The sequence below is a fragment of the Psittacula echo genome (genome assembly GCF_963264785.1).
Source record: "Psittacula echo genome assembly, chromosome: 6".
Classification (NCBI taxonomy): Eukaryota; Metazoa; Chordata; class Aves; order Psittaciformes; family Psittacidae; genus Psittacula; species Psittacula echo.
The window spans coordinates 61,853,328-61,880,095 of record NC_137743.1 but is presented as its reverse complement, the minus strand read 5'-3'; the positions used below and the strand labels follow the sequence as shown (position 1 = coordinate 61,880,095).

At 41.2% G+C, this 26,768-nt stretch overlaps 3 protein-coding genes across 7 annotated transcripts in view; all 3 read left to right on the top strand.

Annotated features, from left to right (window-relative positions):
• Window positions 1-13,133, top strand: part of SEC24C (SEC24 homolog C, COPII coat complex component) — a 40,441-nt gene extending 27,308 nt beyond the window's left edge. For 2 of the 4 annotated variants that reach the window (XM_080620342.1, XM_080620340.1), the window contains 14 exons: window positions 1,728-1,843; window positions 3,098-3,222; window positions 3,484-3,675; window positions 4,672-4,765; window positions 5,942-6,058; window positions 6,447-6,617; window positions 7,000-7,096; window positions 7,395-7,540; window positions 8,096-8,234; window positions 8,661-8,779; window positions 9,148-9,327; window positions 9,973-10,164; window positions 10,585-10,674; window positions 11,151-13,133. In XM_080620342.1, coding sequence (XP_080476468.1) covers window positions 1,728-1,843; window positions 3,098-3,222; window positions 3,484-3,675; window positions 4,672-4,765; window positions 5,942-6,058; window positions 6,447-6,617; window positions 7,000-7,096; window positions 7,395-7,540; window positions 8,096-8,234; window positions 8,661-8,779; window positions 9,148-9,327; window positions 9,973-10,164; window positions 10,585-10,674; window positions 11,151-11,291 — 1,919 coding nt within the window. In that variant the 3' untranslated portion in view covers window positions 11,292-13,133. Of the gene's footprint in view, window positions 1-1,727; window positions 1,844-3,097; window positions 3,223-3,483; window positions 3,676-4,671; window positions 4,766-5,941; window positions 6,059-6,446; window positions 6,618-6,999; window positions 7,097-7,394; window positions 7,541-8,095; window positions 8,235-8,660; window positions 8,780-9,048; window positions 9,328-9,972; window positions 10,165-10,584; window positions 10,675-11,150 lie in introns of those variants that run through there. The other 2 variants (XM_080620341.1, XM_080620343.1) reach the window with 2 other exon arrangements.
• A 193-nt stretch (window positions 13,134-13,326) lies between these two features.
• FUT11 (fucosyltransferase 11) lies at window positions 13,327-22,984 on the top strand. The gene is made up of 3 exons (XM_080620346.1): window positions 13,327-16,175; window positions 17,470-18,095; window positions 20,615-22,984. Exons 1-3 carry the CDS (start codon window positions 15,432-15,434, stop codon window positions 20,760-20,762), a joined length of 1,518 nt encoding a protein of 505 aa, XP_080476472.1. The 5' UTR covers window positions 13,327-15,431; the 3' UTR covers window positions 20,763-22,984.
• CHCHD1 (coiled-coil-helix-coiled-coil-helix domain containing 1) overlaps window positions 20,753-26,768 on the top strand; it is a 14,206-nt gene continuing 8,190 nt past the window's right edge. For both annotated transcript variants that reach the window (XR_013957113.1, XM_080620344.1), the window contains exons 1-4: window positions 20,753-20,890; window positions 23,729-23,768; window positions 24,476-24,585; window positions 25,977-26,091. Coding sequence is in view for 1 of the 2 variants with exons in the window: in XM_080620344.1 (XP_080476470.1) it covers window positions 26,036-26,091 (56 nt within the window). In the remaining variant the exon portion in view is untranslated. The remainder of the gene's footprint in view (window positions 20,891-23,728; window positions 23,769-24,475; window positions 24,586-25,976; window positions 26,092-26,768) is intronic.

Below are 26,768 nucleotides of genomic sequence, written 5' to 3'. Positions count from 1 at the left end.
ATGCATTGCAGTATTGTACCAAACTTTTAACAGAAGTTATTTTTAGAATAATGTATGGTGTTTTGAAAAATTAGTTATGCTGTTTTCTTGAAAGGGGTATTTGAAGGGTATTTGAAACTTGCATTTTTATATAAGAGATGTACATCTAGTCAGTAGTGTGAGTTAGGATTTTTTTTTTTCTCACAAAGCCTGTTTAAACACTGCTTAGAGATGAGATTGCGGCTGAATCTGCTACAACTGAGTGGGTGTGTTCAATATGTGTCAGTTAATCTTAGTTGCTCTTCTAAATGAATATAAAGCATGCATTCTTTTAAGCATAAGTCACTGTGTGCTGCTCATAGCATGACATCCATATATTTGTTTTGAAGGCACAGTGAAATGTAAGGTACAACAAACCTTATGGTGATGGTTTTGGGTGTCTCATTTGGTAGCACTGGTGGCTTTTAATGGACTGTTTGTTCTTATCACCTCAGTTGTGCTGTACAACTCTTTGTACAAGCCAAATGGGAAGCTGACAGGGATTAGAAATGGCCAACTTTAAAACGTGTCTGGTGATTTTCAGCCTGAATGCCTTCCCTGTCTCTTCTCACTCAGCAGCTGTATGAATGGCTGTACCCGTAACAACTGAGCAAGGGCAGGAGAGAGAGAGATGCTCAAAGACTGCTGATGAAAACAGTGCTGTGAAAATACAATGTAGTTGTACCTAATGTGTAAGAACTATTTCTTGTTTCTTTGCAAAAAACAATCAGGTAATTAGCTATTGAGTTAGAGAGGAGAAGAGTGATAGGTACTTATGTATAGTCTTAATATCACTTTTGTTTGCTTTGAACTTTTCTTTTTGAACTGTCGAAACTTTGAATCTTTAGAATACTATAAAGGTGGTGAGTACTATCATTACAGATAATTTTATTTTATTCTTCTGTAGAGCTATATAGGCAGCTATAGCTGGAATATATTTTGTCACCCTAGCAATTTTGCAGGAGGAACTTTGTCATGGCAGTTGTTGGGGCACAAGGAAAATGCTTTTCTTGTTTCTGCAGCTGACGTCTGTAGGCAAGAACTTAGCATAATTTCTATTTTACTTTCTGATGCCGCGTACTAGCGTGAAAGTATTGGGCGTTGGGGATGTGGTTACACTTCCAGTTCTTCCTCATTGGTGCTTTACAATCCACTGTAAGAAGTACCATGCTTATTCTGACGAAAGGATTATGGCAGTCTCTGCATGAGAGAATGCCTAGAAGGCTTGACTCTTGTGCAGCATGGGAAGGTAAGGAAAAAATTAACTCGTAGCAAAATAAGCCTGAATTGAGTCAATAATGTAGCCTGTAGTTTGCTTCAAACGCTATTGTAAGTCATTTGTTACTACTTATAGAAGATTGTTATATTTTTCATTTGGACTAGATATTTCAGAAGAATCCGAAGAGCATGTTGTGGTGACATCTCTGATATGAAACATAAAGTGAAAGGAGATTCAAGAAAAGTACAGTAATGACTATACAGTGTGTCACCTGTTGTATAAGACAAACTGGAAGCAGTTTGTATTTCTTGGCTTTAGTGATACTCTTAAATTGCATTAATATTTTTAGTAATACTTGCATGCTAGCAGAGAGTGCAAGCTAGCTTTCCTGGAGTTTTATTCGTTAACAGCCGTTGTCATGTTAGCTCTCTAGTCAGTGTTTATCATAGGCATGTCACTGGACTTAATGATTTCATTTTTCCTTTCCCAGTGCCACCTCACTACTTCCAGCATTTGGATCATACTGGAAAGCGAGTAGACTTCTATGACCGACCTGAGTTATCACTGGGGTCTTATGAGTTTCTAGCAACAGTTGACTATTGCAAGGTAGAGTAGTATGTGTTTGTTACTGTATTTTGGCTTGATTCCAAATAAAAAGGCTAAAAGTCAGAATGCCATGAATTGTCTGGGGCTGCTTTCTAGCTGGCAGAGATGATTAACAGCATTACTTCAGCCCGCTTCATTGTGTAAAATAACGTGCACATCTGCTTACTTCCCAAAGTAGAGGAAGTCTTGATCACACATAACTTTATGGTAGCTGTCACTCATTCTGTTTTGGAGCTATATGAGCAGCTATAGTTGCTGTTACCATAGCAGTTCTGCAGGAGTGACTTTCTTGTGGTAGTCCTTGGGGCAGAAGATTGTCGGAGAGCTTCAAGAGAAGCACAGAGTATGCAGTGTGCTACCTGTTGCATAAGGCAGGCTTTACCTATTGAGCTTAAATTTCAAATGCAGCCATAGTGGTTAAAAACACAAGAATGGTGTGGAAAGATATATTATCAGAGCTGGTTCACTTCTGAGGAATAGAAAAAATATGTTCAAGGTGTTTATTAAAGCAACTTATATCTCTGCTGAAATAAATGATGGGAAAATAGATGTCTAAATGTTGCAACTTTATACTAACTACCTTCTAATGCCTCACCTTCTAGTTAAGGGGAAAAATAATTGTTTTGCTTCTAACAGCATAGGAAGCATTTTTAGTTCAAATGAGATGAAATCATCCCAGCTTTTTGAAAGTTCTGTTTATCTTTTGTTCTGTGTGTGCCTTCCACATGACCTATAGATTTCAGAAAGGTTTTGACTGAAACAAGCTTCTCTTTGACAAAGCAAACCTGATACTTAAGTAGAAGGGAAAGGTTGCAGTCCTCAAAGAGGAAAATGTTTTGCTTTGTATTAATGAAATCACCTATTACAAGTCTGGTCAGACTCCAAAGTCTTGAGAACTGGCAGGAAACTTCCCTGTTTACTTTCCATATCTGGCCTAGTCATATAAATGGATGATTTAGTTATAATTACATTAGTTATAATTAAATATATGTATATGTATATATACACAATTCTTCACTGTGCAATGACAAAATCAGTCTAGGGCATGTTATACCAGTCCATTTCAAGCACAGTGTGCTTACATGTCTGTTAGTTGGGCAGGGATGGGAGAATGTCCTGAAGAAACAGCTATTCCTGAGTAGAAAAGTACATAAAAGCTATTAGTTTTGACCAGCATTCATTTGTCCATATTACAGAGCTGTTATATGGGCTGCATTACATGGTCATAACGCATCTTCTTCCCTCTCTTTCCAGAATAACAAGTTTCCCAGTCCACCTGCTTTCATTTTCATGATTGATGTGTCTTACAATGCTGTAAAGAGTGGCTTAGTGAGACTAATATGTGAAGAATTAAAGTCACTCCTAGATTACCTGCCCAGGTAGGTTTATTGTGTACTACTGTTGCTGGTCAAAATGGGAGAAACTCACTTTTCCCTTGTAAAAAAGCTAGGAAGAAAAATTTTATAATCCTAACAAGCTGCTCTTCAGAAAAAGGCCAAGCAGAACATCTTTCTGGGTACCGTTCTAGATAAAAATTAAGTCTTCCTTCCTTTCATTTTTCCTTTATCCTTTCTTGTGTTGGGTTCTGTGTAATGATTTCACTGTCGACTTAGATGTGAAGGCAAGTATGTCTCTTACAGGGAAGGCAACATGGAAGAGTCAGCCATTCGAGTGGGCTTTGTCACCTACAACAAAGTGTTACACTTCTACAATGTGAAAAGCTCCCTGGCACAGCCACAAATGATGGTTGTCTCAGATGTGGCAGATATGTTTGTGCCTCTCCTTGATGGTTTTCTGGTGAATGTGAACGAGTCTAGGACAGTTATTGCCAGGTAATGGAATTGATCTAAAATGTGTGTAGTAAGCATCTTGTTCGGTAGATTCAGCTGTTGCATGCTTACTTGTCATGTTATTCATCTAGATGTCACTCCATATATGTTAACTTCTTATACTCTTTGAAATTAAGCTAGTGAAAACAAGAAAATTCATGAGGTAAGGGTGTATTTGTCTTGCAGTCCAGATTGGCAGAAGGGGGATGTGTGTATGTATATATATATATATATATATATATATATAAGGGGATTTAGTGCAGAAAGGCATTTCTGGGAACAAAACAAAAACACAACTAGAATGATGCAGAATGAAAGTCAAAAGAGTACTGAATTTTTCTTTAAGGCAACTGCCTAAATAACCATCAACTGAGACAACAGTGGTGTCCAGTTTCGGTTCTGTGGAGAAGATTGAATGAGTGGGATTCATAAGATAAAATCTAGAAGGAAAGATAAATTAGCAAAGTTTTGGCAAACTCTTTAACGTAATACTTGAACTGTAATTAAACTATGGTGTGTCGCTAACTGCGTTTTGGGAACTAGACCTCGCACTGGATGGCTTTAAAAGAAAATTCTAGCCTGTTTTGTAATGAGTTAACAAGATAAGTACAAAACTGTGGATTAAACCTATGGATCTTTGAATAGCATGCAGGATGCAAACAGAGGCCAAGTGTGACTAGTCTTTCCTAGAGTTCACTTACCAATATGTACTGGAATATATTAAAAGAGCAGGAATACAGAAGAGCTACTGAAGTAGGCATGAGTTGAGGTTATACAGACACTTGAGGATATGGATATGAGAAGCCAAAGAAGAATGGCAAAGCATCATTTTCTCACAGATAGATGATGAAATGCCAAATAACATAAAAAATATGCAAATTTAGAAACATATTGGGGACGTCTGTTTAAACCACCTCAGTCTTGTAGGTGATCAGCTGCAACTGGCTGGCTTTTTCAATAAAATGGAGTCTTGAATTCCTCCTTTTTCTTCTTTGCTAGTTTGCTGGATCAGATTCCAGAAATGTTTGCAGACACAAGAGAAACAGAAACTGTTTTTGCACCAGTGATTCAAGCAGGGCTGGAGGCACTGAAGGTTAGTAAATGCATTGTCATGGCAAATCGTTTTCCGTTCAAGTACCCTGAAGTTCATACTCTGCTAACACATACTAATAATACAATTCTAAAGCTTTTTGTAAGTCTCCTTACGGTAGATGCACTACATGTAGGGAGTAATTTGCTCATTCTTCAAGTGCATGTAGCTCTGATCCTATGCAGCTATCTGTCCTTTACCCATTTGTTTTTCATTTTTGATAATTTTTGCTCAAAGCATGTGGCTTACATGGCTGGGTTTTGCTTTGAGTAGTTTACAGAATCTACCAAATATACCCTAACCCTCCATTATTAAAACCAAGTGCTGAAGTCTGTCATGTCTCATTGAGGAGTTCTGTAACATGGTGTCTTTCTAATCCTGTGCTTGAAGCTTTGGTATAATCTTAAATAAAAGGACAGAATGCAATCTGTTGAAGTTGCCCACAACAATCTGCTAACCAAGAAAACCTTTCCTAAACTTATTCCATCCCAGTACTTCATCCAGATAATTACATGTGTGATTTAACTGTGACTTGTATATGTTGATTGAATGGATTTTCTGTAAGATTCCATCCAGCCCTGTTCATATAGCTCTAGTTGTCTGTCATGTAAGTCCTCAGAAGTCTCTCTTAAACTCAGTTTGCATGACAAGTGTTCAGTCAAGAAATATTATAAATTATGAATTGATTTTTTACATACTCTGTGTGTCAGAGAAAATGCCATACTAAACATTGACTAGTGTTGATATAGGTTATTGATTTAAAATTAATGATCTGTTGAATCTCAGATTACAAAATCCTTTGCCATTTCTGTGACTTTTCCACAAACAGTAGCTACAAATCGGAGAAGAAAGCAGTGTGACATGTTTGCACAAACCCTTTTATAACTGAGTCCTGGTTACTGCTCGGTTTCTCCTTGGAGCCAGTCCTTTTCTTCCTGCCATGGAACTAGCACCGGTCGAAAAAACTGAAACTTGCTGTTCTGTAACTGACCAGTAGGGTGTTCCCCCCTTGTTGGATACCACTAAAGTAACCAAGTGATCACTGTCTGTGTGTCTGATAGAGCCTTCCTGACATAAAGAAGTGATGAGGATGCTTGAATGCTTGTTCTTGAATTACAGTTTCCCTTTCAGTCTTTATAAATGTTTCTAACCTGCACTTTTATGCTCACTTTCCTGCAGGCAGCTGAGTGTGCTGGAAAGCTCTTCATTTTCCACACCTCTCTGCCCATCGCAGAGGCCCCAGGGAAGTTAAAGAACAGGGATGATAAGAAACTGATCAACACAGATAAGGAGAAGGTAATAATGACTTGGATGGTGCTTACGTCACAGTTCTATATTATACTCTTTATGAGATAAAATAACTCTGAAGCAACATTAATAAATTTCAAGGGTAGCATGTAATGTAAGCATTCCAGCTAATATCTCTTAACATATTTTATATGGGATAAAATACCCATAGCTGGGTTAAAGTAAATCTGCTGAACTTACAGTCAAAATAAGATGTATAGTAATTTTCATAAAATTCAACAGTTCTTCAAAGGCAGGGTCAAGAAGAATTTATATGATCCTAATTTTCCTGAAGAGAGGTTTAAAGCATAAAGGTGTACTGACTGGGATTATTGAATGGCTCTCACTTTCCTTTTCTTAACACAAATTTCTGATCTCATCTGACTTCTTTTCTTAGACTTTGTTTCAGCCGCAGACAAGCTTTTACAACAACTTGGCCAAGGATTGTGTGACCCAGGGCTGCTGTGTGGATCTGTTCCTGTTTCCAAACCAGTATTTGGATGTGGCGACACTAGGTGTAGTCACTTACCAGACTGGAGGCTCCATTTATAAGTATGCATATTTCCAGGTAAGAGTGACATTGACTCAGACTAATATTTGAGCTAAATGAGAATTGTTTAGTTAAGAATTCTTTTTTACAGTGTGAACGGTATTGAACAAGTACTTCTTTGGAAATAAATCTTGAGATTTAAGTAGCAATTTTCACCAAAATGATGTAGTTAGCTTTATGTCTTCACACAAAAAATCTCAATAACAAAAACAACAAGAAGAAAAACTATGCTGTTAACTTTCAGCACAGTATTTTATTAGCAGGGCACTAAGCCGGGTATGATAGGTAACTTTTAGAGTAAGACTGCAGGGGATAGTATCTAGTTTTAAATTACCCGATGGTTTATGGAGCAGCTCTAATTTATGGGAGTATGAAACTTGAATTATTGCTTGTTTTCTAGCTGGAAACTGACCAGGATAGGTTCCTGAATGACTTAAGAAGAGATGTCCAGAAAGAAGTGGGATTTGATGCTGTAATGAGAGTGCGCACAAGCACAGGTGGGTATTAGCACATACAAGTCTTAATAAATTGACCATTTCAAGCATGTCCTTAGGGAAGTACAGATTTTTCCCCTAATTTAAAACATCTTGAGACTAGGCTATACAAAAAAGTCTGCTAAAACTCTGAAATTCTAATGCTTTGTCAAGTTTGAGCAAAAACCCCTACTGAAATCTTTCAAGATAACTTACTGTTACAAACGACAGGATTTTTCAGGGCTTCGAAGCATGTCTGTTTTGTTATTCTGTTGAAAATTGTGGTTCATATTGTTTGGTTTTGTTGTTTTTTCTTTTTAAGGTATTCGAGCAACTGACTTCTTTGGAGCTTTCTATATGAGCAACACCACTGATGTAGAGATGGCAGGTTTGGACTGTGATAAAACAATTACAGTGGAATTCAAGCATGATGACAAACTGAGTGAAGACAGTGGTGCACTCCTTCAGGTGAGGGGAAAGGCTTTCTAGGAGAAAGAAGTGTTGACAATTTAGAATTGTCAACAAAACTGTGTCAAGGCAGAATCAAATCTCAGCTGGGAGCGTGCCAGTTGCAGAAGAGGATCAGGTTGCTCTGAACTGAGTAATTAGACTCTCCTTCAAGAAATTGTTCATTCTTTCTTTCTGCCCCTTACTAGCAGAAGAGGATCAGGTTGCTCTGAACTGAGTAATTAGACTCTCCTTCAAGGAATTGTTCATTCTTTCTTTCTGCCCCTTACTACCCTTAATCTTTCAGCATGCTTGTTCTCAGTGTGACCTAAACTGCTTCAAACTACAATCTATTTTCTAAGACAAGTTCCCTTAATACAAAATGCTAACACTGCTGTTTGTTATCTTTCATTGACCCTGATTCTTAGCATATGCTTTTAGTTTATTGTGCAAGTCTTTTACATAATCTTATTTGTTTAGGCATCTGAGTCCTGTTTTTTAATGAACTATATTCCTGTGTTGCTTATTGTAGCAGGACCTAATTTTTCTATATCCTGGCATTTTTGTCTCCTACAGTGTGCTCTGTTATATACAAGTTGTGCAGGACAGCGACGACTCCGCATTCACAACCTGTCCTTAAACTGTTGCACACAGCTTGCTGACCTCTATCGAAACTGTGAGACAGACACACTCATCAATTACTTGGCTAAATATGGTAAGGGTAAATATGGTAACAAGAATTGCAACCTTTAACTGCTGTTAAAATACCTGTTGTCAGCCAATGACGCATGTTTATTCTCCATGCATCAAATGTCAGGTGGCAATCCTGATGCTTCAGTCATTTATGGGAAAGAGCTTAAAGCTGTGATGATAGTATTGTTGCTTGGGACAAGAGGTACAGATAGAGCATGTGGGCTTATCTTTCACGCAAATTCTTGTCTAAATTTATTTTAATAGAGGTTTGTCTTGACAGTTGTCTAAATTAATCCTTGTATTTATTTTTTGGACTGTTTTAGTTCTTTAACTGCTCTTTCATAAACAATAGTTGTTTAGATTTACTTTGTGGAAGTAGTGTTCACTTCTTTTACTGTTTACGAGCAATCACTTGATAGCCATCCATCTCTTTTGTCTTTCTATGCAGCATATCGTGGAGTTCTGAGTAGTCCAGTAAAGACTGTACGGGATGCACTGATCAACCAGTGTGCCCAGATCCTAGCTTGCTATAGAAAGAACTGCGCTAGTCCCTCTTCTGCTGGCCAGGTAAACTCCAATGCTTTCACTTGAATCACAGGCTTGGATATTAAAAGTAATGAGAGCTTCTTCCTACTTAGCCTATTCAAAATTGCTTTGCTCAGCAGAAACTTGCAAGGAGAAAACTCAGAGAGAGACTGCAAATAAAACTGTAGTTGAGAATAGCTTATTGGACATCTGTCTGGAGCCCAGGAAGCGCTTCCTGCTCCAGGGAAAAGTTTTAAGTTGCCTTTGCAAGTCCATGATTTAATTAGACTGTCAACTTTCACTCCTCACAGCTGCACCACACTTTGTTGGTTCATGCAAGCCTCGTTTTGTCAGACATAAGCTTATTCAGCAAGACAACTGACCATCTTCTGTCTGCTTGTGACTTATAGCTGATCCTTCCTGAATGCATGAAGCTGCTTCCTGTGTACTTGAATTGTGTGTTGAAGAGTGACGTCCTTCAGCCTGGGCTAGAGGTCACAACGGATGACCGTGCTTACATTCGTCAGTTAGTCACATCCATGGATGTGGCTGAAACAAATGTTTTCTTTTATCCTAGGCTTTTACCCCTGGTGAGTAATTCAGTATGTTCTTGCCACTTCAGACTTGCTGTTTTCTTGACTTGCCATAAGGACAGGCATTTATATTTTATCAAGTGAAAGCGACTTGAGAAATATTTGGGATCTGCCATCTGTTGGGGTACTTAATTCCACTCAGTGATAGATGCATTACTGCAACTTGTGAATTTGCTGGGGGATTTTTTTTTTCCTGAGCTGTGAGCATATGACTAGTGGCAAAGAAGACACTTTTGACCCTTTCACAGTCTTAAAAATCCTAAAGCCTCTTGTAACTTTATGTAGTAGTTTTCATCATTGCAGAGCAACTCCATGCACTATTCTGGCTTTTCATTACTAAAGCTGCTGGAATAACACTAAGAACTAGTTACATTACTACTCCAGGAGGCAATATTGGAACTAGTAATTTTACAGATGCCTTATGTTCTCTTTTGCTGACCAAGAGTCTCTGCTCTGCTTCTGTCACATTCAGTAAGAAAACTAAGCTAAGGAACATGATACTTCAGGCACAGCTATTGCAGTCTTACAAGTCCTAGAAATGAGAAAACCATTAGGGTCTTAATGGCAGAAATTTTCAGGACTTTGTAAGGTATTTTTGTATTATAACCTTGATTTTTAATTTTTCATTTCATTCTAAACCAGACCAAAGCAGATGTTGACAGTGACTCCTTGCCAGCAGCAATCCGGAACTCAGAAGAACGTCTTTCCAAGGGTGACATATACCTGCTGGAGAATGGGCTGAACATCTTTGTGTGGGTGGGAGTCAACGTACAACAAGGCTTGATCCAGAACCTCTTTGGAGTGTCATCCTTCAGTCAGATTAGCAATGGCTTGGTGAGTTGGATGGCAGTGCAGGCGCTAGCATCTGTGAGTGTTGCCCAAAACTTGAAACAGTGAGAAAGCAAGCAGAGAAAACTGTTAAAATTTTTTCATACTAGGAACAAGAGAAGTGTAGGTGTGGGAAACTAGTAGAAATGCCCCTAGTCTGGGAATGTCAGGCATAGTCTTGCCTAGCTTTATTTGACAAGCCACATCTCCAGTGATGGTGAGGAGAACAGTTGCTATGTAATTGGAACAAGTAATTTACCTTTAATTCTGATATTCTGTTACATTCTCTTTTAACCAGTTGTGGTCAAAGAGATTGTATGTTAGTGGGAGTAGATATATCTTATGTAATATGACAAAACTGCTGAGTTTTGTTTAATGCTGCTCTACTTTACGTGACTAATGGGGATTGGGTATCTTGCATTCCAGAGTACCCTGCCTGTCTTGGAAAATCCCTTTTCAAAGAAAGTACGATCTATTATTGACATGCTTCAAATGCAGAGATCCCGCTACATGAAGGTAAAAATGTTGTCCCCCATTCATAGCTTTAAATCCCCTTCCCTTTTAGCAGAGCAGGTGATGCCTGGCAATGCTGCAGTGCTGAACTTACTCTTCCTGATCTCATAAATATGATCCAAACATAAAGTTTACAAGGATCTGGGGATAAAAAAAAAAAAAAACACCACCACAAAGCCAGTTAAAACAGTTACTAGTTTTGGAGTTCTGTGCTTTCCATAGTTCTAAAGCTAATCTTTTTCAGACCTGTTATAACATGGCACTGCACAAACCACATACATGGTGTCTTCTTTCTATTTGGAAAGGACTGAGAATATAACCCGGTTTAGTTAAAAGTCAAAGCACATGAGCCATGTACACTGTGATTCTGATTATCTGTCTTTGGATTTTTGAACTACTTGGATTTTTGCGCTTGTTTATCAAGAACATTAATTCTGCTAACTACTCACTGTTGGTTTTGTTCTTGGTTTCTTTTGTAGTTAATAATTGTGAAGCAAGAAGATAAGCTGGAAATGCTGTTCAAACACTTTCTAGTGGAGGACAAGAGCCTGAGTGGGGGGGCTTCATATGTGGACTTCCTGTGTCACATGCACAAGGAGATTCGGCAACTACTGAGCTAGAGGAGGGAGTGGTGCTGGAACTCGGCAGTGACATTTCAGTCTCCACTAATGACTGATCAGACGGTCCAGCGCCCTCAAAAAGGACAGCATAGAAATCTGTACAATTCCATAATTTTTAATACACATTGCATAAGCAGAAATCCTTTCAACCTCTCCCAGTCCTGTACGAGAGATGACAAATTTTCCTGGTGAGGGCTAAAAAGAAGCAAAAGGCCTTTGATACCAGGTCTTTTACTTGCATCTAAATTGTTTCCTGTGCTTGGCAGGAGTTCACTCCCCTTCCCCCTCCACCCCCATGCTCGCTAATCCTGTCGTAATGAATGTAGGTTTTTTCAGTTCACTGTACATGATTCAACATTGGGTGAAAAAGCGATAACTCTTCAAAACTTCTGGTAGTTGCTGTGTGTTTGTATGGGCGTGTGTGCATGCTCCGAGTGTGGAGAAGATGCAGGTGGGGAGGATGAGAGGCAGGTCAGGTGATGGGAGCTGGAGCATCCAAACATTTTGTGTCCCCTCTTAAGAGGGAAACATGAAGTTGCAGAGCACAGATATATCATGTGGCTGGCTGAACTAGAAAGCCATGAAAAAGGAAATGAGCAGTAACCCAGGAGGCAACAGGGCAAATTCTTTCCACAGTCTTCCCTGTACTGTAAGTTGCTGTGCCGATCTGTAGTGGAGTAGTAGTTCAGTGAGCAACAATCAAAAGCTTCTGAACAGCATAGGGGTAGAACTGGTGCTTCCTGTTGACATGTGTGGTGACTCCTTTCCTTCTCATTGCATGGCTCTGTAATGTTCTACTCAATCCATGTTCCATGGCCTCTCCTCCAGAGCTTACCTGTCTAATCAGATGGTGGTGGGAACAAATGCCTCTTAACTGTAAGCAGAAAATGCTCTTAACAAGGTGATGTGGGGCTCTGTAGGAACTGGATGATAAGGAAGTGGCCATTTTCAACCATATTATTGTGAATCATAGCAAACAAGTAGGAATTTTATTTATACTGATGCAAATTTGAAACTGCTTTGTACCCTGGAATACAGGGAGGGAGATAAAACCCCCTGAGACTTAGACTGTACTGTAATAGGTGTTACAAGTACCTGATTACGGTTATTGAAAGCATTTGGGCCATAGTGAAGAGTTTCATTTCTGGATGTTTGTACCCTCCCCCATTCTATCTACTGATCAGCTTGCATAAAACCTTTTTATAAGCCTGTTTGTTAAACTAAATTACCTCAGACAGATTAATCCATCCACTTAGGCCACTCTGCTGCTCCATCCTGCAAGGGTGGAAGAGAAGAATCCTGTGACGAGGGAGCGGGTGTAAATCAAATTCAGAATTATAAGGGCTTTGTTTATTCATTTAGAAAGAGGGCTTGTATATTTTGGCTTGAACGCTTAACAGGCATTCTTACAATACCCAGGAGTTTAAGCTACAAATAGCAGTAAAAGTGGAAGGAAGAATGTGGGTGGATTACAGAACATATTATCTGGGGTTGCTATTTCACAGAAAAGTCCTCGTTAAGATCAGAAAAATACCTGCCTGTGGTTTTAGTTCCCTATCCTTGTAGTATGTGTATAAATCCATTTTATTTCTAATGCTGCTAGTTTGTCTTCCCTTCCATCACTACACAGAAAGGGGAATATGAAACTTGTAATGGAGAAACTCTTTCAAGATGTAGTTGACAGAACCTTCAGCGTTTTTGTATGAATGTGGCTGACTTTTTACTCCACGTACTGCCTCCAACCAAAAAATCTAGAGGATTTTTAACCAGAGCGGGAAAAAGAACTTCCCAGGAATATAAGGCACAGCAACCACAGACTTCCACAAATACTAATTTCTAGTATTAATACTGGGGGGTGTGGGGGTGGAAATTAAATGATAAATGAACCTTTCATTTTCTTCACTTGTTTTTCCAATGCATCTTTTAATTTGTAAAGAAATAAAAATATATTAAGATGTATTTTATGTCATTGTTAGTAAATAAACACTGCTTATTTTTCCAAACCCTGTATTTTGCAGGAGGGAGGAAGTGGGAAGGGCTGAAGTCCAGCTGATTGATCCTTTACAGCTGATCGTCTGCTGACTGAGTTCAGATTTTTTTCTTATTTGCACTGAATGGTAAGAAACTCAACAAGAGTCAGCAGACAGAAGGTGCTGCTTAATCTCAGTGTTACTTTGCTTAGATGTGACTGAGTTTTAACTTCTTGTCCCCTCTGAGGTTCATTTTGCAAAGAGCTTTTCCTTTTCTCTAACACAGCTTGAGTCTGACTGGGGGCTTTTTGGTCTACTTTGGGACGTATTACTCTTATCTTGTGTGTGTTGGAGAACTAGAGCTCCTGTTTCAGAATTAAGATAGCAGGGAAGCTGAGTGGAGTTTGGGGTTTGGTTTGAGGTTTGGTTTTTTTTTTTCAGTTGTGGTTTTTTTGTTTGTTTCATGTCTGTTTTTTGCCAGAATATGTTCTGAGTGAACTGGCACTGTAACTTGACTGTAGCCTAGAACACTGATGTTGTACAATTTGCTGATACCCTTACAACAATCTGTATGAAAGCACAAGACAATCATTACTAAATCTCAAAAAATACATAGAATCACAGAATAGTTAGGGTTGGAAAGGACCTTAAGAGCATCTAGTTCCAACCCCCCTGCCATGGGCAGGGACACCTCACACTAAACCATGTCACCCAAGGCTCTGTCAAACCTGGCCTTGAACACCGTCAGGGATGGAGCATTCACAACTTCCCTGGACAACCCATTCCAGTGCCTCACCACCCTCTCAGTAAAGAATTTTTTCCTTAGATCCAATCTAAACTTCCCCGTTTAAGTTTGAACCCATTACCCCTTATCCTGTCACTACAGTCCCTAATGAAGAGACCCTCCCCAGCATCCCTGTAGGCCCCCTTCAGGTACTGGCAGGCTGCTATGAGGTCTCCACGCAGCCTTCTCTTCTCCAGGCTGAACAGCCCCAGCTTTCTCAGCCTATCTTCATACAGGAGGTGCTCCAGTCCCCTGATCATCCTCGTGGCCCTCCTCTGGACTTGTTCCAACAATTCCATCTCCTATATAGTTTGCTGTAGCATATGTTTGAGGTTTTTCTCCTACAAGGATGTACATTATGTCCAGAATCTGCTACTGAACTGATTTACTGTGGTGATGGTCCTTGTGCATCTTGTATGTTAATTATGTGGAGTAAACTGTGCTTGTAGGTATTTTTGTGGCAGCACCCCTTCCGAGGGATGTGGAAGTTGCCTTGCAGAGCCCATGTCTGTTAGCATTCTTTCGGGATGTAAGTGGAGGAGCTGGTGGAGATGGCATGGGGGTGGTGCCTATGCACTGACTGGCGTGTGCATCTGGATCATGCTTGAGCAGTGTCAAGACCTAACTTTTCAAAAGAAAGCAAAAACATTCCCATGTTTTAACCTGTTCCTTGCACAGCTAGAGAATACTTTGCTTGTGTTCATACTGATGTCCTGTGTTATGAATTATCAGTCAAGTATTGTGTTTGGGCTTAAATTACCTTGCAAGGAATGAGTTTGAAGCTTTTAGCAATCCCATAACCAAGTGGTAATTCTAGTATGCTTCTGCTAGATTTTTAAAGTGTATCCTGAACTCAATTTTGCAGGTTACCAATTTCCTATTTCCAGAATATTTTAATACCAAAGCAGCTTATTGAAGGTTGGCACAGAAGAGCAGCTTCAAGAGTGCATTAAAGCTAGCGGTAGACAGATAAAAAATATCACTTGAAGGCATTTGCTCCCTCGGCATACTTTTCTTGCACCATCAAAAGGCCGATTTTGTACCGAAGATGCCTCGTTGTGGGTGGATTTGCTCTCGGCAGGTTCTGCCTCAGTGAAATCGCCCGGGTGTCTTCCTGTAGGTGCGTTAGAGGCAGCTAGAAGTAAGACTACCCCCCCCCTGCAGCGCTGACAGCCCTATGTAGTGTGTCGCACGCCCTACCACCCTCTTTTCGCTTGCGTGGAGGGCAGAGCGTGCGGCGAGGGCCCTACTCCGCTCCCGGGGCCCTTCTCGGCCTTGCCCAGGCTCTTGCGCCCCTTGCGGCCGCTGACGGAGCGCCTCCCGAGGGCGGGGCCTGGCGGCCGCTTCCTGTAGCAGGACGAGGGGTGCCGGCCCGGGGCGCTGGGCATGGGTGGTGGCCGGTTGGGCCGCGCTCCGCGGCTGGGGCCCGCTTGCCTCTGGGTGACGCTGGCGTTGGCCTGGGGCGCGGGGGCCGCGCTCGCCACAGAGGGGCCGGGGGCGGAGGAGGAGGAGGCGGCGGCTCTACCGGCGGCGCCGTGCGGGGCGGAGGGGTGGGCGCAGGATGCTGTCCCGCCGGGCGCGGCGTTCGTGGCCGCGGCGTCCTACCGCGGCCCCGGCAACAACGACACGCGGAGCAACAAGGTGCTGCCCATCCTGCTGTGGTGGAGCGGGAGCCTCTTCCCACACTTCCCCGGCGACACGGAGCGTATCGACTGCCCGCGGGGCTCCTGCCTCGTCACCCGCAGCCGGCGGGTGGCCCGACACCGCCGCACCAAGGCCCTCATCTTCTACGGCACCGACTTCAGGGCCTACGAGGCGCCGCTGCCCCGCCTGCCCCACCAGACCTGGGCGCTCTTCCATGAGGAGTCCCCCATGAACAACTACGTCCTCTCGCACTTGCCGGGCATCCAGCTCTTCAACTACACAGCCACGTTCCGCCGGGAGTCGGACTACCCCCTCACGCTGCAGTGGCTGCCCGGCGTGGGGTACCTGCGGGGCCCGGCGGTGCCCCTGGCCGAGAAGGACGCGTGGCGGCAGAAGGGCTATGCCCCGGTGCTGTACATGCAATCCCACTGCGACGTCCCCTCGGACCGGGACCGCTACGTGCGGGAGCTCATGAAGTACATCCAGGTAAGCCGGATGCGCGGGGAAGCTGTGGTGTGGGGTTGGTGTAGGAGGTGGGTCCGCCTGGCTGCCCCCCTCCCTCCTTCCACTTCCTCTTCTTAATGGGGTATGTTTGTCTTTGCTTTTAGCCAAGGCACGAATCGTAACGGGGATGCATGCCGACTACAAGCTGGACAGAAAAACTAGTTGTATTCCGTCCCAAAGCGTGATCTAGACTACACCACATGCAGTAGGTAGGCCTGATGGTAGCTGTTAGTTGTGGAGTTGGCCAGACGGGATCAGTCACAGGTTGGGCTAAGCCTGAATGGATTAGTGGACCAAGTGCCAGGAGTTACTGAAATCTCTGGACCTCTAAGTTAGCCTGTATGAAGGCTGGTTGTTTGCAAGCCTTGCTCCCATTTGAAAGTACAGGTGTTCAGTGAAAAGACAGATGTTTTGAGTATCTGCTGCTTGAGAAGTGTTGTAGGACCGTGTTGTTTCCATGGTGGTTTGTATTGCTCAGGCGCAGCTAGCAGAGTAGCTTCACAAACTGAGATAATGATTCTGTCAAGCAAAAAAAAAAAAAAAGTTTATGCTTTTTTCTTCTTAAAAATTCTGAAGGACAGTAGATTAGAAACACAAAATCAGGTTTTGGTGTTTATCTAAAACATCTTTTTCCTTGCCATTTCTGCTGTTTCTATTAGTCATGATTCATTCATTGTGCAAGTTTATCATGTACTCAGTAGTGAAGCAAAGACAAAAGAACGTTTAAAATATGACTGTATTGTCAAAGTTCGAGGCAGATTCTAGATCGAGTGTATGGTCTTTCAGTTTTAGACAGTATCCTCTTAGTTCCCTGCATCAATTTTCCTTCATCTGACAAATTAAACATTTTTGCCAGCCTGCTGAGACTGGCAGGAGCTGTGTGTGATAACTGTTTGGAAAAATGCTGCGTCTCTGTTAAGTAGATCACTTCTAAATTAACTCAGAGGGAGCTGCATGCCCATTATTACCTCAGAGTTCCTGATGTAGACACTAATAAATAAGTTTTGGGTAACATCTTCCTTTCTGCGAACTCCCCCCGCCCCTCAATCTGTAGCATCGTTATGCTGCTTTTGAAACTGAGCTCTCAGTTTCCCCTAAAGTTGTTGGAACTGAGACTACAGGAATAGTCACAAGGGAAAGAACTTGGAGTGAAAGCGAAGCTAAACTAAAGAAGCTGGGAACTGATCAAAGTTAGGAATTTTACAAGAAATACAAGCTCTGACAACAAGCTCCAGGCAAACAAGTCACTTTGTAAAGATGCCGGTTGTTATTTTAGGTTGACTCCTATGGGAAATGCCTGCATAACCGTGAGCTCCCCAGTGAACGATTGAGAGACGCTTCTACAGCAACCACAGAAGATTCTGAGTTTATGACTTTTATCGCCAGGTACAAGTTTCATCTCGCCTTGGAGAATGCCATATGTGATGACTACATGACAGAGAAACTGTGGCGTCCAATGCACCTGGGGGCTGTCCCAGTATACCGAGGCTCTCCAGCTGTGCGGGACTGGATGCCAAACAACCTCTCCATTATTCTAATAGATGACTTTGGCAGCCCCCAAGAGCTGGCAAAGTATCTTGACTTCCTGGACAAGAATGGAGAGGAATATTTGAAGTATCTAGAGTATAAAAACCATGGTGGAATCAAAAACCAGTTCTTGCTAGAGAGCTTGGAGAGACGGGAGTGGGGGGTGAATGACATGACTCTGCCCAATTACCTGAATGGCTTCGAGTGTTTCATCTGTGACAGGGAGAACACCCGGATCAAAGAGGAGCAGGAACACAGAAAGTCTCGTGGGAAGATTCCAGCTCCCAGACCTCGCATAGCTCAATTGAAGCACATGGGCTGTCCTATGCCCACCCCTGGGTTTGGAAACGTTGAAGACCTCTCTGGAGGAGACAGGTAATGTACCAAGACTGTGCCTTTTGAAGGAAAAAAGAAGCTTCAAATAATAGTAGCCATAACTGTTAATAGTGCTTTGTACTTAAAGGATCTCTTAATACATCTCCAGTTACACTTTATATTATATCTTGTGGGTAGTATGGTAGTTCTGCTAATTTTGTGTAATGCTGAGGCAGAAGAAGAGGTTTAGCTGGTGGTATTTGTTAGCGGTTGAATGAGGAGTGTGAGACATGCATAATACTCTTAAAATGCTCTGTGGCCTTGGGCAGTGTGTTTATCCTTTGTATTAGCCTCTTTGTTTGAAAGAAGGATGTTTTTTGGTACTGTGATGGTAAAGCACTTGATAGCCCTTGAGTGAAAGAAGCTCTGTGCCTCCTTACAAAGTACTGCATTAAGAATGGGGTTGGCAGTGTTCAGTGCAGGCTTGCTTAACTTCTCTTGACTTCAGATCAGAAGTTAGGCTCACCCAGAATACTTTACAAAACTTTTTGTTGGTTTGTGTGACAAAATTCTGGCTTGTGTTTGAAGAACACCATCCCATTTATTCAGGAGAGGGACCACACAGGACAGAATAAGTAGCTTCTTAGCCCCCTTGCACATGGGGATTGCTGGTGTTGCTGGAATCTCCCACACCCATAGCCCCGTCTTAGCCATCTCTAGTGTGAGCTGCACAGAAGTCTGTCAGCAGGGAACTACCCCCACTAACCCTCGGGCAGCTGCTTTTGACAGGCAGAATAGAGGTTTGTTTGCATGGTCTGCTTAGTATTTATACATGCCTTGGTGCAAAACAAGTCAGTGCTTGGGTTCCCAAACCTTGAGTTTTTCCACTAACAGTGTTTGTTTGAAGTTGCAGTTGCTAGAAGAAAGGGTTCTTGTAGTTCATGAACAATGTGTGCACCTTTTGTAGTGTAATCTAGTGTAACATGTTTGGATCCCTCAGGTTTGTAATTTTTCTTCGCATTACTTGCAACAATTTCTGTCTTTTTAGGCATTTACTCAAGTGCATACAATTCACTTTCTGAAAGCCATCAGACAGCCTTTATAAACATAAACCCTCAGCCACAGGAGATCTTGCCTGTGTTTGTAGCTATCACCGAAGATTTCAATGTTCTGATGTCAGTCCCACTGTAGTACTAAATTAATGACTTTTTGAAAATACTGGTAAGATCTGTCCAGAAGAAGGTTGTCAGTATACTCCATCTCAGTTTATATCAGTTTACAGCGTTGTTAATAATTTCCTGGACTAAGGAATTGAATGCTTAGAAGTGTTAAAGTGTTAGAAGGAACAGTGTGTTGAAAATGAATCCATTATTTCAAGTATGCTAACCCAGAACTAAGAAAGTGTTTATTACATTATCTATCCACAAAAAAATGTTAAGAATTTTCTAAGTGTGGGGACCTACTTTGTCCTATGTTTGAATGCTTTCATAAATGGCCAACTGAAACCTTTTCTCAGTCTTCGTAACGAAATGTGGTTTTAGCTCCTAACATTATGCAGTGTCCCTCTCTGTAAGCGTTCTCTACTTTTCATGGCTGGCCTTTTGCTGGAGCAGCAGATGGCAGTAGAGAAGTGCTTTTGAAGGCACCGCATGGGTGCCTATGCCACTTCCTCACAAGCTCAGGAACTCGGGTTATTCTGTGCGTTGGTTATCAGCAAGGAGTTTTGAACAGTTACTCCATAATCCAAGCCACCGTTGCATCACACGGAAGTTTCCGTGTCTCATTGAACCACGCTATGTTACTTTTCCCCTGTTCATAGACATGAGTCTAGAAAAATTGTACTAGGGAAGCTTTTACATTGTCTGCTGTCTACTTTAGAAAGATACCTTGATATAACACAAATGAGAGAAGTAGTCCACATGATCACGAATGGGAATTGTTGAAAGTTGCAGTGATGCAGTCTGTGCTATTGAAAAGTTTGAGAATGTCTGCATTGAAAAACAGAGAGCCTATATTCCAACCTATATTCCAAACCATCTAGTTTGGAGATACAGAGTTAGGGTTGAAGGATATAATGATTTTTTGTCTCTGCCATGTATAACCAGAGTTTGTAATGAGTAGCTGTCAGTAGCTTTCATTCCCTAATTGTTAAATGTTTTATCGTGGGGGGAGGAAGAGAAGAAAAGAAAAACTTGATTCTTAGGCTGTTATGTGCATACTAGCCATGGAAGGCAACTCTCAAAATCATGTAAGGACTCTGTGCTAGATTTTATGTTAATAGAAGGTTTTATTCTCCACAATTAATAATTGTCTTTGGTTAACTCTGTAGTCACATGCTGACATTTCTAGAATGTTGTAAAGCTAATAGTGAACTTGCATTTTCTGTAGAGAATTTTCACAGTGAGTTTCTTTAAATGACTTCCAGCGCAATGGCACAGTAACAACATACTTCGTTATGACCATCTCTGGGCTTCTTTTCCTCTTAGGTGAAGGAAAAAAATGGCTTCAGTGCTACTTCAGCTGCAGAGTAATCTGAGGGGGTTTAGTGGCTTACGATTGTGTCTTTTCTTTTGTTTCAGTTGGAAAGAGATGTGGCTGCAGGATTATTGGCAAAGCCTTGATCAGGGTGAGGCCCTAACTGCTATGATTCATCGCAATGAGACGCATCAGGGAAGATTTTGGGACTATATGCATGAGATTTTTCTCAAGAGGACGAGGCAGCACTGACTCATCTTTGTAAGAGCTTGATTTGAAAATTGCAGTGGCAGCTAAGACTAAATTCTTACCTTGCTCCAAATGTTTGCCTTGAAATAGAAGAAAAACTCTCACAGAGACTATTTTTTCTGGTGCATGAAGTGAGTAACTTTCTGTTATGATTGGATTTCAGCAGTGGAGATCTTAGCAACAGCTTTGATTCGAATTTCAGCTCTGTGGCGTGAAGCCACTCCTGAATTGCAGGTGTCAACATGTGGGGCAAAAGAGGAATTTACTCTCTTTTTGTATTTGTATTGTTTCCTTGTGGCTTACGTGACTCCAGAAGAGCACCTCTTCAAACTCTTGCTAAAATGTCCAAAGTTATTTCAGGGATTTTTTTTTTAAAGTCCAAAATATTAATAATTTTTTATAAGTATTTTATCAGTCACTTTTTCTCTTCATTAAGGTGTACTTTTAGGTGCTATTAACAAATAGCTTTTTCAGTGAAGGACTTACGAAAGACAAATGTCTGTGGAGAGCAATTGTGCCTTATGAAATTGCAGCAATAAAGTCTCTTCTTTCCAAGTAAGCATGCCTCAAATACTCCTGCTTTTTAGGGTAACTGAATACCTATGGGCAGGTCACTTACTCTCTGCTTAATTTTTCTCTTACAAACTTACCAGGTGACACATGCAGCGGGGTGAGGGATTAAATTATTTAATTTACAATGTTCAACAACATATTTCACACGAGGACATGTATTACCTGGTATTGTGACTTCATATTTATTATCTCCTTAATGCTAGCAATTCAGAGGCCTTTGATCTGTCCTTTTTGAGTGTCTGCAGCTTTGTGCAAAGACAGATAAATTTCAACAATGGTGCCTTTCCAGTGGCCTCTGCAGTTTGGATGCAAACTTTGCGGTCTTTCTGTGCTGAAATGAATGACCAGAATCAGGTGCACTGAGATGTTTTTGTATCTTTACCAAATCTTAACACGGTATCATCCTGGTCTCTTGACTAGCGTTCCTTAGAGTAAGTGATAATATGTGAATACATCTTCCTTGTTGTGTAGCCTGAATCTCTTAGAGATATAAGTCTGCTGTTCCTGCCATGTTGAGTACCCTTCTGAAACAATTGATCTTTGCATTGGAGGACTAATTGGAGACTAATTCACAGTGTCAAGGGTTTAAAAAGCGCAGGCAAATATGGCCACACTGCAGTCATGTCTCTAATGGTGTAATTGTATTTTGTTTTTCCATTTCTCCTCCCTCTTCAGAAGTAACTACTGACTAAATAGTCAAGAGTTTATCCATGCCTAAGACAGGTAATGTAAACCTAGAGCCTGTGGGGTAGTTTCATTTTGTAAGGCAGTTCACACATTGCTATGGGAAGTCTGAAGCTTGTTAGTGAAAGTTAGGAACAGGAGCAAATCTACGTTCTGTCCCTGATTAAAGTCGCTATTACTTAGCTGTGGATAGATCACTTAATCTCTTTTTTTTTTTTTTTCCCCCACCCCGCAAATTCCCAGTGATAATGTTGTAGATACAATATTTTAGGTGTTATATCCATATAGGTAATAATATGCATCTCAGTGTTTGTCTTTCAGGTAATACAACAATACTGTCATGTTAGAATCAGAGCATCTTGACAGAGGAGACTTCAGACCCATAGCTGTCACTGGATTCTTGTAAATGTAGAAAATGCATACGCTATACAATCTCATCCAGTGTTTCATTAGGAGAAAAATGCTTTTTTAATCTCTGTTCTGTAATAATAGTAACAAATTGTTCTTCAGCTAAAATGCATTCATCAGTTTACATTCCTTTTTTCTTTTTTCCATTTACCCAGGAGACATGAATACTGAAGGGAATATATCTGAATTAATTGTTAAAGTGTGTTACTCAAATCTGGTTAAGATTTCAGATATGTGTATTCAGGATGGAAGTGGCCACAATGTGCTTGAGAAGTAAATTAAGATAAAACGAATTAAGGCTACTTTAGTACCGAATGTCCACTTCTACTGAGCAGTTTAATTATATTTAATAAATTGCTTGAATTAATGCCTCCAGTTACTTCGGATTCTCTTCATTCAATTTATGATCTTAGTTGTCTTTTAGTTGTCTTTCTGCTAATCCAGTGAATACGCGAATGCAGACAAGGAGAAAGGTCACTGCAGCAACTATTAGTGTTTTGGAAAAAGGCTAATGATTTCTGCTCTGGACTGCTAACTCAATTTCTCACTTCACTGCTTGAAATCCAAACCAAGTAGGGGGTGGCTGAACATTGTCACTCATGTTGTGACTGCCTCCCGGATTACATGATACTCAGACTGAACAGTGTATACAGTATCCTCCTTAATTAAATTCTTACAGTGCAGGTGCCCATACTCATAAAAACACACAACTGAGACTACTGATGAATTTTAGCAGACACCAAATACTGAGGATGATAACAAGACTATCTCTAAAAACCTTCTAGGTAGGCTTCTACTAACGAGGGTGAGTCACTTCACTGCTTGTCTTGCATTTTGCCTGTTTACTGTGTGAGGGAGGATTTCAAAGCTGTCAGGATAGCTTTTATTCACTAGCATTCATGTTCTAAAAATAGGTGTCTCCTTACTACTGCTCATATGAAACACTAGTAGATTCTACTGATACTGTGTCTCAGAATTGCCTTGACCAGCTAAGTTATGCCTTCTGAGAAGTGAGAGAGGAGAAACAAATGGCTGACAGAAGGTTGAAAATCTAGCAATCCAGTTCATTACATTGGACAAGCTGAAGTTCTCATTCTCCTGATGAAACTGATACCAGGTGCTGCCTAATTTTCAGTAAGAAGCTGGGTATTTTATGTACTGAATTAATACTCTGTGTTTTCTGTCCTTTAGCAAGGACTGCAGTTTCTAGGAAGCATGTAACCTCACTGGAGAATATTGATTTGATACCTAACATTGATAATTTCTAGAACTGAAAAATAATTGCCTTATTTCTGTCATTGTAGTAATTTTCAGACTGAAGGATCTCTGGGGTACTCTGTGATGGTAAGTAGAATGAAAGCCAACCAACAGTGGATGTGTATATTTAGAGGGAAAAGGAGAATGAGATTCTTTCCCTGGAAATGGCCTGGAAAGTGCAGCAGCTGGAAAATCACAGCAGAAATGCCCATCTTGCACCTTGGCAAAGGGTAGTTTTAACTGGTGTGGAAGAACAAGTAACTCCTAAAGGACTGGGAACAGGATAAATGGAATTGAAGCACAGCCAACCAGGGACATCACTGTTTAGACAGGCTTTGCCATGCTAGACAAGCAGCCATCTGCCTCCCTTACCATCCTTTCATATGCACTCTTCAGCCATTGTCCCAAGAGAGCCACTCCCTTAATGGTTCATTGTCATCAATTCGGTTGGATTTAATTAAGATTGTTGATGGATCTCCAGGTGCTTTCTGAGAAGTTGTATTCATGGGAAACATACAGGGTGGCAGGTTCCTTCATTCTCCCCAGAGACCTCTACTGACAGGCTGAAATTAATCAGAGACAAAATCCTTTTAGTGATATAACCAGCTGAGCCAAAGCCTATGTCAGGCTTTAACAATCTCATGATTCAGTATCTTGGAGCTGGCACTGAGAGATATATGACCCTGCAGGGGGACTAGGGAGGGTGGAGAAGAATGGAGCTGTAGGATTTGTTCCAGAGCCTCTGACATGACTGGCATCTTAATTTGTATGCTTACGTACATTCTTTCTTGCAGAGAAGCCCCATCTAATGCTGAAGTGTCTCAGGTAGAGATGATTCTGGGGATTTTGGAATGGATCAGAGCAGATCATGATACTTTGTGGCATCTCTGAGCAAAGGCTTCAGGTAATTTGCAGTGGAATTGGGCGGGATTTGAGTAGATCTGGGAGTTAGGGATTAGGGATGGCAGCTCAGAGCTAGTCAGGTGGACAGAATAATGCAGGGTGGCTTATCTGATTGAGATAGCTGAGGATAAGGTAGGCTAGCATTGGGGCTTGGGGGTGACATCAGAAGAGCAATTGCAGCTGTCACTGTGCTATGAATATAAATGATGCATTTGTGCTAATAAGTGCATGAAGTGCTAATACTGTTCAAACACAATAGCTCAGCAGACAGGAGTAAGTCTGAAACCTCTTAAAGGGGTATTTCATACAACAGTCTCACTTTAGCTGTGTATTTTATTACAGCATTGTTAGCATTGTATTTAATTGTGTCATCATAATTGGCCCTTATAACAGTTGTAATACAGGTTCTTTTCAAATCTAATACTAATAGTTTATCTCTGTGGTTCATTTTGGTTTTGACTAGCTCGAACACAGGCTACAATTCAGCTTTAAGTATGATGATGCAAGTAAAGAAGTTCTAAATGCAGTTAGAATTTTACATGTTTTTTGTAGTTGTACATTCAGGATTCACAGTGAAACATCTGTGGGGTTCACTGCTCTGTGTGTTGAGAGAACTAGGTTCCTGACTGTACCTATAAAGTCGGCACTTCTCTCTCATCCATTAGTGTCTCTGTGCTATCAGCTATATAAAATATAGCTTATTGGAGAGACCTGGATATACAGTAACACACCTCTTCTGTAGTTCCACATTCTGCATGGTGTGTGCAGACACCATCACATACCTTATTCTGTCTGCTTTGGGATATCTTAGGCTGGTGCTCCAATCCCAGGCTCAATGCCAAAAAAAAATTGCTAATGCAGACAGTAAGAGACAGGAAGCTACTACAATTCTCCTTGCTTTGCTTGCCTTTCTCAGCTGCCCCTCCTCTTCCCCCTTCTTGGAATTACTTAAAAGAGAGATCAGCTTTTGAAGGTGAATGTGCCTGAAGGTGTTGCTGCCATTAGCTAATGCAATTTGGAAAAAGGAAGGTTGATTTACGGGGAGCACAGTTCAGTTTCTTTTACGTCCCGGTATTTTCACTTTTCCTAGCTATTGTTCTTAGACTTTAAGAGAATACCATTTTAAAAATAACACAAAAATAATTCTAGAATCAGACATACCAGCATATATTGTCTGCAGATGCAGTAAGTTCTAGTAACGATACTGAGAATATTCTGCTGATGTTTAACTCAGTGTAACAGAACTTCCAATGTATTGTTACCTTCCTTGACTAGGCATAGGCAAGGGGAGTGCCTTGGGGTTTTGTTTCTACCTAGGAAGTTGAATATATTTTCATCCAAAACAATGTCCTGTGCAGAAAAATTTGTTCCCTGCATCTTTGTTTTGGCCAGCTGTACATGGTTAGAAGCCAAACTTGTAACTGCTCTGTTGAAGAAAACTGATACTTTGCATGCCCTCCAGTGACCGGGGGAGACTGTTGGTGCCTGAAGGAGCCCTAGTATGGTGGTAAGATGGGTTGTTCAGTGACTGCTACATGACAAGTGTCAGAGTATTTTAGGTCCCCAGTGTTCAATGTCTGATTCCTCAGTTACCTACATCTTGCCTTGTCCTTCTTCCTATGCAGTAATCTGTGCTCCAGCCCTTGAAATGTTACCATGCCTTCTGTATTATCTACCTCCATAAACTGGGGGTGTATCAGCCCCAGAGCCAGCCAGGAGAGTTGAGGGCTTCCAGAGATTTAAATCCTGCAGATGGAAAGAAACTTCCAGGATTGAGGGGATTCTCCAGTACTGAGTACAAGGCTGTGAGAACACCACTACCATTTCAGAAGAAGCAGTTTCAGTATCTCATTGTTAGATAGGAGAAATAATGCAGAGGAGATCCAGCTGTTATTATGTAATGGAGTTGAACAGCTGAGGGTGAAGTGATGCTGAGTTTCAAGCACCAAAAAAAGTTGTCAGAGTTGCAAAAGAACCTATTCCTTAGGTTGCATTTGCATTACTTGCAGCAATCACAGCTTATTTTGCTGTGTTTGAGAGGCACGCATGCTCCCTCATTTGGTTGGGTTTGATGCAGAAAGTTAGGGGGTGTAACCTTGAAAGTCAGTCGGAGAAACTCTCTTAAGACTCAATTTGGAGTTTTAGAAAGCATCATTATTTGTTGCAGCACTGGCCGCAAAGGTG

Excerpts from the sequence above, each read along its gene's own strand:
- FUT11 (XM_080620346.1), top strand. The coding sequence starts at position 15,432 with ATGGGTGGTGGCCGGTTGGGCCGCGCTCCGCGGCTGGGGCCCGCTTGC. Across the intron at positions 16,176-17,469 it reads AGCTCATGAAGTACATCCAG|GTTGACTCCTATGGGAAATG; the intron begins GTAAGCCGGATG and ends TTGTTATTTTAG. Across the intron at positions 18,096-20,614 it reads GACCTCTCTGGAGGAGACAG|TTGGAAAGAGATGTGGCTGC; the intron begins GTAATGTACCAA and ends CTTTTGTTTCAG.